This window comes from Crinia signifera, chromosome 8, assembly GCF_055691185.1.
Source record: "Crinia signifera chromosome 8, ASM5569118v1, whole genome shotgun sequence".
Taxonomy (NCBI): domain Eukaryota; kingdom Metazoa; phylum Chordata; class Amphibia; order Anura; family Myobatrachidae; genus Crinia; species Crinia signifera.
This window is the reverse complement of record NC_139224.1, coordinates 30,141,050-30,154,544: the sequence shown is the minus strand read 5'-3', so window position 1 is coordinate 30,154,544 and position 13,495 is coordinate 30,141,050. Positions and strand designations below refer to the sequence as shown.

The 13,495-nt window shown below is 44.2% G+C and overlaps 1 protein-coding gene across 3 annotated transcripts in view; it reads left to right on the top strand.

The window, feature by feature from the left end:
* PTPRG (protein tyrosine phosphatase receptor type G) overlaps positions 1 to 13,495 on the top strand; it is a 407,379-nt gene that overhangs the window by 367,080 nt on the left and 26,804 nt on the right. For all 3 annotated transcript variants that reach the window (XM_083156071.1, XM_083156070.1, XM_083156072.1), the window contains 5 exons: positions 2,929 to 3,025; positions 7,489 to 7,571; positions 7,810 to 7,944; positions 11,389 to 11,523; positions 11,938 to 12,110. In XM_083156071.1, the coding sequence (XP_083012197.1) occupies positions 2,929 to 3,025; positions 7,489 to 7,571; positions 7,810 to 7,944; positions 11,389 to 11,523; positions 11,938 to 12,110 (623 nt within the window). The remainder of the gene's footprint in view (positions 1 to 2,928; positions 3,026 to 7,488; positions 7,572 to 7,809; positions 7,945 to 11,388; positions 11,524 to 11,937; positions 12,111 to 13,495) is intronic.

The following is a 13,495-nucleotide window of genomic DNA, read 5'->3' as shown; positions in this document are numbered from 1 at the left end:
GTCATCTAGGAGTACGGTTTGTTGTCTAAATATTTTGTAAATAAAAATGTGGTTCTTAATGCAAAGGCGAAGGGGGTGAAGCTGCCGTGTGTAATCTGTTACACAGCTGTCAGGAAGGAAAGGTAAGATAAGGGCTTTGAAGATGATCCAAATCAGCCAGACGGAACAAGGTATACAGCAGCGCATATGAGATCCCGCTCACCTCTCTCCTAGACTCCAGTCTACCGGTGGCCTAGACCACTACGGGGGAAACGCTGATAGATATGGCCTAATAGAACCTGAGTTATCTGCACAGAACAGCTACCGTGGCTTGTGCAATTCTGCCCTAAAGGGTTAATATACTGCTATCCGTCAGGCAGTGGCTACACCGCTATCTGTTCTCTGAGCAAAGGAATGTGAATTCATCTTAGACCTTGGAGGACTAAAGCAAATAGAAAAAGTGCATTGCTTGTATACAGTATAAAAAGGTTCTAAACATGGAATACATTAAAGATTTATAGTTTATATCTTTATACCAGTATATCTGCATTATGACTCATATAGTCTTTTAGGAGGATTAAATGCACTTACTGTACTGATAGAATATTGGCCTCTGTGTGTTTGGTATAGTACTGTATAGTATATTATGCTTTCAGACAGTGCTTTCTAGGTACAGGTATCCCCTATCCGAAATGCTCGGGACCACGAGCATTCCGGATAGGGGAATTTTTCGGTTTTTGGAATATTTTTTTTAAAGCATACTTACCTGTCCTCTGATGGTGTCCGGTGGTCCCTCGGCGTCCACGCAGTACCCGGGCGTCTACAGCAGGCCTCCGGCATCTTCTCCGGGTCTCCAGCGGTCCCAGGAATGCATTGCGCGAGTGTGCGCACGCACCGGTGACGTCACCGGCGCGCGCGCACACTCGCGCAATGAATTCCTGGGACCGCTGGAGACCCTGGAGAAGATGCCGGAGGCCTGCTGTAGACGCCCGGGGACTTGGTAAGTATGAAAAGAGGGTTAGGGGGGTTAAAAAAAAAAAAAAATTCGAATGATTCCAAAAACCACGGTTTTTGGAATAATTTGGATAAGGGATGTCCGGATACAGGATACTCAACCTGTATTTGCTTGCTCTGGTCTGTTACATAATTAGCCGTAACAGAATTGGTCTTCTAGACCTAAATAGCGGCTTAAGACTATACAGTCTCTCTCTTTAGAATGTCTTAAGATCAGTGATGGGAAACCTTGACACCCCAGCATGCTCTGCATCAGTTTTAACATGGCCAAATTGTAAAACTGTAGCAGGGCATGCTGGGATGTGTAGTTCAACAACAGCTGGAGTGTCAAGGTAAGCCATCACTGTCTTAGATGATCAATATAATATAACATGGTACTGGAAATACTGTAGTAACACTTACACATTCAGGATTATCCATTAAATTAAGAATTGCACACTTGGGCCAGATGTACTAAACTTCAAAAGTGATAAAATGGAGAGTGATAAACAGCCAGCCAAACAGCTCCTACTATCTATTATCTTTATTTTTAGAACAACAAAAGTTTATGTACACTGCACCTTACCAGATGATGTAAGATTACAAAAGCTAGCTCACAAAATATTTGTAGTTAATTACCTAATGGAAAATAGTATATAGTGCTGCTGTTTTTGAATAATTCACAATAACTGGTAAGTCCAGCGCCACACAGCCCAAAGCCCGTTGCCAGCCAGTGTCAGACTACCGGCACAGCTGAGGAAGGAGCGGAGAATCACTCAGCTCCTGGACGTCCCAGAAATCCCAGCGGCCGCGGTGGTGACTGAAATCCCGCGAGAGGCTGACATTGACTTCAGAAGCACCTCGGCTAGCAGCGCTGGCAGCGGCTGTGTTTTGGGGAAATTGGAAACACAGCTTACTCACATGCTGTGCTCCGATTTCAGTACCAGTGGGGTGCTCAATTCAGGGGCAGAGTGTCGAGGCCCCTGATGCGTGGGGGTCCCGGGAAAACCATTACCATACAACTGACCCGAAGAAGGACCTATAAATTCAATTTATTTAATTTCATATTTGTTTTCTGATTTTCGCAGTAACAAACATTTGGCCCAGGGGTACAGTGATTCAGAAACAAATGGGAACCCCTTGGTTAATGCGTTTGAGCTTTGCATATTTAAATCAGGTTCAGTATGATTTCCCGACATTCAAAATGACGACTGTCAAAATACAGATATTCATTATGCCGACATTTAAAAATCTACATGTATTTATGTCGACCTAGGTCTACATGGACAACATATAAGAGTACCGTGTCCCCGTGCATGGCTTCCCTGCCCTCGCCATGCTTCAGGCGGGCACTATTATAATCTAACTCTGTGCCCACCTAGATCATGTTGGTTTCAAAGAAAAAACTTATGTCGACTTTTTGATATGTTGACATTTTAAATGCTGGCATTTATTTATTTACAGTTTGTTATGTAGCGCACACATATTCCGCAGCGCTGTACAGAGAATATTTGAGCAGTCACATCAGTCCCTGCCCCAGTGGAGCTTACAATCTATATTCCCTACCACATGTACCCGCGCACACAGACATTCTAGGGTTAATTTTGTTGGGAGCCAATTAGCCTACCAGTATATTTTTGGAATGTGGAAAGAAACTGAGCACCCGGAGGAAACCCACGCAAGTACGGGGAGAATATACAAACTCTGCACAGTTAGAGCCATGGTGGGAATAGAACCCATGACCTAAGCACTGTGAGGCAGTAATGCTAACCATCACACCATCCGTGCATTTCGACCACGTTGGCATTTAAAGCATGTAGGTATTTTGACTGTCTGACAATAGGTGTCGGTAATTTGACCGCATCCCTTTAAATATAATCTACTTTCAGCCCCGAAGATGTGTAAAATGACAGGCCGCCTGTAAATATTAACCTGTTTCCTTTTGTCCACCTGTAGGAAGTTCAGCGTTGTACTTCGGACATGAACATCACGGCGGAACATTCCAATCACCCGGATAACAAACACAAAAACAGATATATCAACATTGTGGCATGTGAGTTCCCATTAATAGGTCTTCATTACGTCTCCGACAAAGACGGCGCGTTTCCCTCCGGCCGCAGCTTATTCCTTTATCTGCCATGGAATATTTCATCATTGCGCGGTTTCCAGAAATACTCCATTGTTACAGAGGGAGAAAAGGCCGCGTGTGTTCCAAGCGTCTGCGCCAAATGTGTGGATGTTTGTTCCCAACACTGTTCCGCACACAGTATTAAATGTTAATTAGCTGCTGCTACACATTTCAGCTCCAATTTCCACTGATTGAAAGTAAATTAGAGATGTGTAATATTCATTCTGGGCGGTGCGGAACATAGAACGGTCTCAGTCTGACTGCAGCTTGTGTTGTCTTCTCTTCATTTCCGTACTGTTTAATAATGAGAGAACCGAGGGTATTTCAGACTGTTAGAGATGTACTTTCCCTAGATGTAGTATGATTTATTATCGACATTATGACACATCGTAATGTCGGCAGAATTTGCATAACCGCAGTCAGAAGGTGAAATGGTCAATACATAGACATGCGGTTAGGTGGGTTGAAATGTCTACGGCAAAATGTCGACTGATTTGTTTTTAGCCTAATACTAAACCTAATCTTCTACATCAGCCCAAAAAAAACATGGCGCTGACATGTTGACATTTTTAAAGTGTTGACATTTTAACATGTCATCCTATATACATGTCAACATATTAATTGTTGACCTAGTAACCAGGTCGACCTTCTGACTATCAATATTCAATACCTTTTCCCATCCTCACATACCCATGTGTGGATTTGTACAGTTGGAGAGGTTACCCGTCGCATCTAATATGGTTCTACTTTTATTCATTGACTTATTTAGCACCTTCTAGAACAGGGCTGGCCAAAGCAGCCCTGAAGATCTACCAATAGCTAACGTTTCCCAGACCCCCTTAGCTGGTGCACAGGTGCAGTCATTACTAATGGTCACATTCCCCAGACCGCCTAGCTTGTACACAGTTGCAGTCATTAGGACCGGTCACGTTTCCCAGACCGCCTAGCTTGTACACAGGTGCAGTCATTACTAACTGTCACGTATCCCAGACCACCTAGCCAGTGCAGCCATTACCAACGGTCACATCTTCAGACCACCTACCGGGTGCACAGGTGCAGTCATTGCTAACTCACGTATCCCAGAAGACCTAGCCGGTGCACAGGTGCAGCCATTACCAACGGTCACATCTTCAGACCACCTACCGGGTGCACAGGTGCAGTCATTGCTAACTGTCACGTATCCCAGACCACCTAGCCGGTGCACAGGTGCAGCTATTACCAACGGTCATATCTTCAGACCACCTACCGGGTGCACAGGTGCAGTCATTACGAACTGCCACGTATCCCAGACCACCTAGCCATTGTGCACAGGTGCAGTCATTACGAACTGTCACATTTTCAAACCTGTTGCATTCATTCCTCAGTCACATTCTCTACAGATCCACAGGTGGCCAGAAAAACATGAACTCTTGTTAGCTCTCTGGGACTGGTTTGGCTACCCCTGTTCTAGAAAATAATATCATGATTCATGATTTGATGCTTTTTCTCCACTTATAAAAATCCGCACTTTAGTAAATATCCCCCTAAATCTTCCACGTGTTTTTTTGTTTTTGTGCCACGATGTGCTGCTCAATATTGCAAAAATGTTAATTTGGTCCTTTGTGGTACTAATCCCATGCCATTAGCACTTCATATGTCAGATCTATTCCTACCATTTACAACTGTATATGTAATGAAACGCTGAGGAGCAGCACTAAAGCGATATGTGAGAAGGATTTGTCCGTGGAGATGTGTCATGCCTCATACTAGCTGTCTGTAATGCTTTTAGAGGACACTCCATTGAGTCTGTAACAGCTTACGTTGGGCGAGGACGTACGGTAATAGCTTATAATGTGCATTGTAGGTAACCCGTAAAATCACTCCAGAACATTTTTCTGCGTGGCACGGCTTAGGGACATTTCCATATGTGGATGCTGCATTATCTCTACATACTGGAACGATTTTGTATGTTATATTATTGTAGACCGATATATAGAGCACTGATATTCAGAGATTTCCAGACAATACTTTGTCATTAACCATTTGCAGTCCAAATTTATATTTTTTATTCAAAAATGTTCTACATTAAATGTTGAACGGTGTTAATGTTCTTATTTTAAAGTGGCTCGCCATTGGATCTGCTACTAGCGCTAGGGCTGTTGAGCCTGACGAGTGGTTGGACCTTAAAGGGTTAACCAATCCCAGTGGAGTTTAAAATCTTTGGAAGAGATTTATCAAAGCTTGGAAATAAAGTTCAACAAATCGGCATCTAACTGCCAGTCTGCAGGCTATGCTTGAAAAATGACCAGATCTGATTGGTCGGTACTTGGGATGACAAATCCTGGAATTGGAATAGTCTGGACGTGCGTTTGATCACTGTCTGCCGGGCAGCGCTCGGCTCCGGCACTGCACGGTAAACATGTTGTGTAATGTTAGAGGTTACATTACGCGGCCGTGCACCTGCGCTTCCGTCCCCCCTCTTTATTTAGTTTTCTATTTTAGTTACTGATAACTAGAGACAGGATTATATGCAATACAAAAAGCTTGAAATATGCATGCAAATATGCATGAAAAATACTTAAAATATGCATGAAAAGTGTTAAAATATGCTACATTAAATAATAAAAAAAAGTCATTTTTAACTTATTTATTTAAAAATCAGCATCCTATTAGTTGCAAATAAACCTCAAAAATAGGCCCACAGCATCTGCAGATGTCTAGTGCTATACACAGGACTTTTTTTCTTCCAGGCTGCTACAGCAGACTGCGGCGTCCTAGGCTCTTCTGTTATCAATGACACGGACCCTCATCTCCAGCGCAGATGGATCAAATGTCAGCATAGCATGTGAAAGCAGCGCAGTGGAAGGCTTTCTCCCTGCGCCGCATACTCACTGTGACCCGGAGTTTCCTCCGCGCCGCGTGATATCACAATCCTTCCGCCCACCTCCCTCCTCTGCTGCAGAACTCTCTCTCTTGGCGCAAAGTCCCAGGCCAGGGGCAGGCAAAGGTTCAGGAGCTTTGTGGCATAACCCCCCCCCCCCCCCCAACTGACTTTTATTAAAATAGATTGGCAGCCTAGAGCAATGTCCCCAACATATTGGCCCGGCCTGCACACTCTACCACTACCTGGCCAGCAGGAGGGCAAATCAGTGCTGTGATTTGTGGGTGGAAAGGTGGTGGGTCCTAAAATATGCACCATCACTAGATTTTAGGTAAAATATGCAATAACAAGTGAGAATGGGCAAAATATGCGAATGCATATGCAAATATGCAAATGCATATAATCCTGTCTCTACTGATAACTAATGTTTTACCTAATGTGGTTTATGGACAGTGGGGGAGATCTACCCAATATTGAAGGGAGATAAAGTGGCCGATTTAGACTTGTTCATTTAGGACCGAATTTGGCCCCTTCCCCGATGTTCGAGGTCTGTGCAATCGCAATCCCCCAGGAGCGAACGGCTTTATCGCGTTTCACACTTCCGGTCGCTCCTGGTAGAGAGGGCTGGGGGCGGCAGCAGGGGGAATATCCTGTGTTTTATGGGCAGCCCCTGCAATGCTTTATAGGTGTCCCCTGGCGTGATGATGCCTGCTTGGGGGGTGGGTGGCTGATGTCACATGATGCCAGGGCCCCCCCTTTTACGGCATTCTTTGGCCATGGTCAATGGAAAACATGCGCACCCATCTCCTAGCATGCTAGCGGGGATTCGAGCATGGGGGGGGGGGGGGGGATTTCTGCGAATAGGTCTGAATCCAACGTCCTAACCACTCAGTTTCTCTTTCAACTTTTAGCACTGCCTATAAAATGATAGATGAAGCTCATTACTTAGTACTTGATCTCCCTCCTGATTGGTTGGTACTTGATCTCCCTCCAAGATTTGATAAGTCTCCCCCAGAGTCCTTCCCAAGAGCGTGCCTTAAACCTCGCTGACTAATGCCAGTTAGGATAAAAACGATGAAGGTTCTACTTTCCTCATTTCATGAAGGCCCTCTTTAGGAAGCCAAATATTTAACAGTAATTAAAAAATTAAGCTAATGATAAATATTTGTTAGATTTCGGCCTCTGTGCATTTTGGACCGATGGAGTGTAGTGCATTTATATAACCTGTAGGGGTCAGTGGTGCTACAGTAGTGTAAGAGGATGATACCGAGAGCAACAGTGTAAACACATAATGATAAATATCCACATAATCTCAACCGAAGCTTCTTCATTTGTGATCTTAACGTGAAAACCTCTCTGCTCTCATACAGAAACCTATTGAATTCCTAATTGATAATTTATAGGGCAGCGGAATGAATAACCGAGTCTCAGGTGGATACTGCTAGATTATTAAAAGGAAAAACCTGGATACCCTTCGAGTCATCTCATCATTTAAGTTCCTTTTTCTCGGTTGTTTTTCTGTTTCCAGACGATCACAGTCGGGTGAAGCTGAGGCCTTTTCCCGGCAAGGACTCCAAGCACAGTGACTACATTAATGCCAATTACGTTGATGTAAGTTGTCTTCCTTCAGCTTAGGCCGCTACTTACAAAGATCATGAAACGTCTTGTGATATAAAGTTAGCTGATATTTTTTTTTTTCATGTTGAATCCATCTATATATTTTTGTATCAAAGGACAGCTCGTACCATGTATTCAGTCCATAACAGATATTTCTCTTTTTCTTCTCCTTAAATAATTAATTTGTTTGCCACAAGGCAGCTTTTCATGTTGTGTTTGCTTGTCTTTGAAGGGCTACAACAAAGCGAAGGCCTACATCGCAGCCCAGGGACCTTTAAAGTCGACTTTTGAAGACTTCTGGAGGATGATTTGGGAGCAAAACACTGGAATCATTGTTATGATAACTAATCTGGTGGAGAAGGGGAGAGTAAGTAGCCTGCGCCTGCATCGGGCCGCTTACGGTAACGTGCCGGGTAATGGGATTCCAGAGATGAGAAAGTGCTTTCCATAATTTATGGCTGGTGAGCGTTGATCTGTTCTCCCGATACGGCCAATTCCCCCAACTTGCACTGATAACCACGCGGATTTCTGAAGCGTTCTCTAGTGGGTAATGCGTGGGAGAGAAGAAATGATGTATATCGCACTGCTTTCCCGTTAGTATAGTTGCATGTGGTGGAAGATATATGTTCACATATACATGATTTGCGAAATACTGCCATCTGCTGGCAGCGAGTGAAGCTACAACTTTGTCTTTCACACATACAGAAACACGGAGACAATAACAAGGTACAGTAGCAGACTAGCTTTCGCTTCGAGCAGGCTAATACCCCTTTCACACTGCACTTTTAAAACGGTATATTGCCGTTTTTTTTCCATTTTAAAACGTTTAAGGCTGCAGTGGGAAAGTGCCAGAGTTTCAAAGCCGTTTTTTAGGCAGTGTGAATGGCTCTATTTCTATGGCTTGAAACGTGTCCCTTGGGGGTTAAACAGGTTGAATGTGTGAATGGTATTAAATGATTTTTAAAACGGTTTTCACCTGCAATGTGAAAGGTCTTAAGGTTCAGACCCGTTTTAAAGTCCCATTTAAGAATACAGGGTCAATACCCGTTTCTGCAATGTGAAAGCCGTATTAGCTAGTATGTATGTATGTATGTATGTATGTATGTGTGTTTGTGTATATATTATATGTGTGTGTGTATTTAGCACTAAAATCTGTAAGTGGCCTGTGGGGATGCCAGTGTTCAGAATACCAATGCCAGTATTCCGAAGGTCAAAATGGAGTTAGGCCGACACAAGCATTAGGGTATAAGGTTTTTCACTTTTCACACCATAACGTAGCACATGTCCCCTCGCCTGGCACACTGCCCGCCATGCTTTGGCCACGGTGCCTCGCTTAACTTGGCACACTATTTTATCCTTCTCCACGCCCTAGTGCAGTGATGGATGACCTTGACACTCCAGCTGTTGTTGAACTACACATCCCAGCATGCCCTGCATCAATTACTATTTAGCCATGCTAAAACTGATGTAGGGCATGCTGGGATGTGTAGTTTAACAACAGCTGGAGTGTCAAGGTTAGCCATCACTGCCCTAGTAGATGGTAGGGTATGAAATACCGCCTGTCGGCTCAAAAAAAAAACCCCACAAAGACCCCATGTTGAACTTTTGACTGTCGACCCTCCCCATGTCAACCTAATGCTTGTGTTGACCTAATGACCCTGTCGACCTAACCCAGAGCTGGCCCTAGCCTAAATTACGTCCTAGGCAAGATTTTGGCTGGTGCCCCCTAGCACCGCCACTAGTTCTGCCTCTGACCCTGCTCCCCTTTCCCAGCACCATCAACCCTCATCATAGCAGTCATCATTTTGGTGCTCCTACCCGCAATATATTAAATAGAAACAGCGCACACATTCGGTGCGCAGCCCAAACAGGGGTGTGTTCTTGCTGGGAAGGGGCATGGCCACCCAAAAGTACCCCCAATTCAAATTATGTCACACAGTAGTGCCACTTTATTCACATTATATAATGCGATGGTGTCCCTTATTCACATTACATCACACAGTAGTACCACCTTACCTTATGTACATTACTCCTCACATTATTCACATTATACCCTTAGAAAAAAATCGTATTTTAAGCACCTCCATGGCCAAACTGCAACCCAGCACAAAGCAGTGTGTGCTGGGCAGAGGAGAATAGCTGCAGCTGCTGCTGTCACTTAAGGGGAGGGGGCCCGGGGCCCCCACTGGGCCCTTCCATCAGAATTTGGCCTGGGTAATTTGTACCCCCTACCCCTTTCTCTTGGCACCCCTGATAATACCACACAGTAATGCCCCTTACACATGACACACATTATTAATGTCCTTATAACCATAATGCCCCTTACACATTATGCCAACCTTTATTAATGCCCTTCATACACATAATGACACACATAATGCCCGTTACACATATGCCGAACACTATTGCACAACCAACCCACCCGCAGACAGCACTCGCACAGCCGCTAACAATGTGACCTCTGCCTCTGCTTGGATACAGATGTTTCCTCATACATCTTGCCTCAATAAGCCATGCAGCTCCTGGCCAGTTCTGGTAACGTTGGGTGCATTTTTTGCTGAAAATTCTTCTTATTTGCATTGTTATGACCAGCACACACAAGGAGCTTCCGATGATTAAAATGATATGTGGCATGAATATATTCTGTGTGCGACTGTGGCTGTACCTGCATACGGAATGCTATGTTACAGTGATTTCCATGAGTACACTATTTCATATGCAGATACAGCCTCACTCACACACAGAATATAGGCATGCTGCATATCATTTTAATCAGCATAAGCTGCTGATGCCCCTAGGCATTCCAAATGCCCTAGGCAATTGCCTAGTTTGCCTATGCCTAAGGCCGGCTCTGACCTAACCCCATGTCGACAAGTCAGAAATGTCGCCCTTCATGCATGTCAACCTTCCCCTTGTCGACCAATGACTTTATCCCAGTGATAAAGTGGAAGTTGATAAAGCACCAGCCAATCCATTCCTTACTGACATTTTTCAAACACAGCTGATTGGCTGGTGTGTTATCCCCTTACACTTTACCAGGCTTAATACCATTGTCCATTGTTCCTTCTGATCCTCACATGATGTGATCACTGACGTAATGATCACCGATAAGCCATGACCTCAGTACTCCTTATTCGATGGAGTGCTTATTCGTACAGTATGTCGGTATAGTCTGTGTATATGACCTATATACATGTATATCACAAGAGCAGGCTTGGGTACCTGCTGCGTTTTTACCTCTGCCAACTACTGCTAAGATTGTAGATCTGATGCATGAAAGGGCTGCCACCTGCGGGGTGGAGGGATCATGTCTGTCACTCCTGTGGTCATTAAAATATTTAAGAGCCCGGTTCCACATATTCTGTTAGAGAATGTTAAACCGAAAGGGACAAGTATAATAGCCCACACAATGCTCTAGTGGGGAGATTTTGGTGATTTTGCCATGAGATTTAACGTATTGCCTTAAAAAAAAAAAAATATAAAAAAAAATTTGAAATCTCCCAGATTAATCAGAGAAATCTTGGCACAACTCACAGGATATCGGACCCGTAGTCTCATTTGCCACAATGTAAATGACAAGCGACGTATGTTTGACATATGTAAAAGCTATAAGAAAGATTGCGGACAGCTATATTGTTTTTCAAGAAATCCTTTCCAAAAATGTCATATTTTTGGTAGCTGCAAAGTATAAAATATCAGTCATTAATTATTTAGTTTGGAAGATGATCCTGCTGTCGGGGCCACTGTAGAATGGAAGAACTTTGCTGCTTAGGAAATCTTGTTTTAAAAGAAAATAATTTCTCATTTTCAGAGGAAGTGCGACCAGTATTGGCCGACAGAAAACAGCGAGGAGTATGGGAACATCATGGTGACCCTAAAAAGCACAAGGGTGTACGCCTGTTACACGGTGCGCAAATTCACCATCAGGAACGTGAAGATGAAGAAGGTGAGCAGCCAAATCTATTGACCTATCGTGAAGGTTGATCTGGACACTGGCCCTTTTTCAGATAACATCGCAGTACAAATTTGTTCTCCGAATGGGCAAAACCATGCGCACTGCAGGCGGGGCAGATGTAACAGGTGCAGAGAGAGAGTTAAATCTAGGTGGGGTGTGTTGAAACTGAAATCTAAATTGCAGTGTAGAAATAATGCGGCCAGTATTTTCCCTGCACAGAAACAAAATAACAAATCTAACTCTCTCTATACGTTACATCTGCCCCACCTGCAGTGCACATTTGCCCATTTTGAGAACATATTTGTACTTCGATCAAATCTGAATAAGGGCCACTGTCCATCATCTGTTTATCTATACATTGTTGAATACTCTGAAACATTCTCTATTTTTCTGTTTCCATGACAGGGTCAGAAAGGAAACCCAAAAGGACGTCACAATGAAAGAACAGTTATCCAGTATCACTACACACAGTGGCCCGACATGGGCGTACCGGAATATGCACTACCGGTTCTCACCTTTGTACGGAGATCATCCGCTGCTCAATACCCGGAGATGGGACCGGTGCTAGTGCACTGCAGGTGCGTCTCTGCCTATTGGCTGCAGTATGCAAGGTTTCAGGTGTAAAGAAACTGACACTTATACAAGTGTATAACAAAAAAAACTAAAACATTTTCTAAGCTATTTATTAAATTCGAAACATTCTCTTTTCACGTAGAATAGAACGGACTCCGGTACAAAACACTGAAGTAGATGTATAAAGCAGTGATAAGGGAGGAGAAGTGATAAAGTGGTACTTTATCACCGGCCAATCAGCTCCTGACTGTTAAGTTACAGGTTTGGTTTAAAAAGGGACAGTCAGGAGCTGATTGGCTGGTGATGAAGTACCAGGCACTTTATCACTTCTCCTCCCTTATCTCTGCTTCATACATCTACCCCCAAAGTGTCATAGACACAACTGAGCAGTAAAATGTTGCTACCAGCCAGTAGCTAAAGTACGTAAAGGCTAATTCAGGCCAGATCGCAGGGCTGCAAATTTGCAGGCTGGACTATTATCGATAGACTGCCCATGTGTACAGCCCATAGTACGCCATCCTGCCATAAAATACTGCTTCCTTTTTTATTGCTGGCTATACGTAAGTTGATTGACAGAAGAGTTGGCGTGTTTGGGCTAATCGCCTATCTAGCTAGTTTTCCTAAGCCATGCTAAGCAGATTGTGGGCTTGCACGGGGCAGGATTTCACTCATGTGGGGCGGTGTATACATGACTGCTGGGCTGCAAATATGAGCAGCCCAGCGATCAGGACTGAATAGGCCCATAGAACTGCAGATAAGAACCACAGCCCATCTAATCTGGTGATATAGTATGAAAAATATGTGCTAAATAGGGTACAGCGGGTGCATTTTTTTACATTTGTGACGATACTATTTTGTAGGATATTGTTGGTTGTTCCTAGGGATTAACCTGTTCCCACCATCAGTGGTTGAACTTGATGCTGTAAACCAGGCATGTCCAACCTGCGGACCTCCAGCTGTTGTGAAACTACACATCCCAGCATGCCTTGCCATAGTTTTAGCATTCCCTAATATCAAAACTGGCAAGGCCTTCTGGGATGTGTAGTTTCACAACAGCTGGAGGGCCGCAGGTTGGACATGCCTGCTCTAATCCATTTACAGGGATCATCAACTGGTCGCCGCAGATCCAACAGAGTTCAGGAAATTTTCCCACAGAGGTCCTGGTCTCATCACTCCCCTAAGGGCCCCCCCCCCCAGGTAAAATCCGCCACTGTAGTGAAGCCAGATGCAGTCTGTGAGACTGCACTGGCTTCACTTTGACTGGCAGTGACTTCCTATTGGAAGTCCGACTTGCCAGTCACAAAGCTAGTCCCATTGGGAGGTGTTCCCTCCCTCCGGGATGCCTTGCTGCGGGCTGACGTGCAAAAACGGCGATTGCGCATGCGTAGTA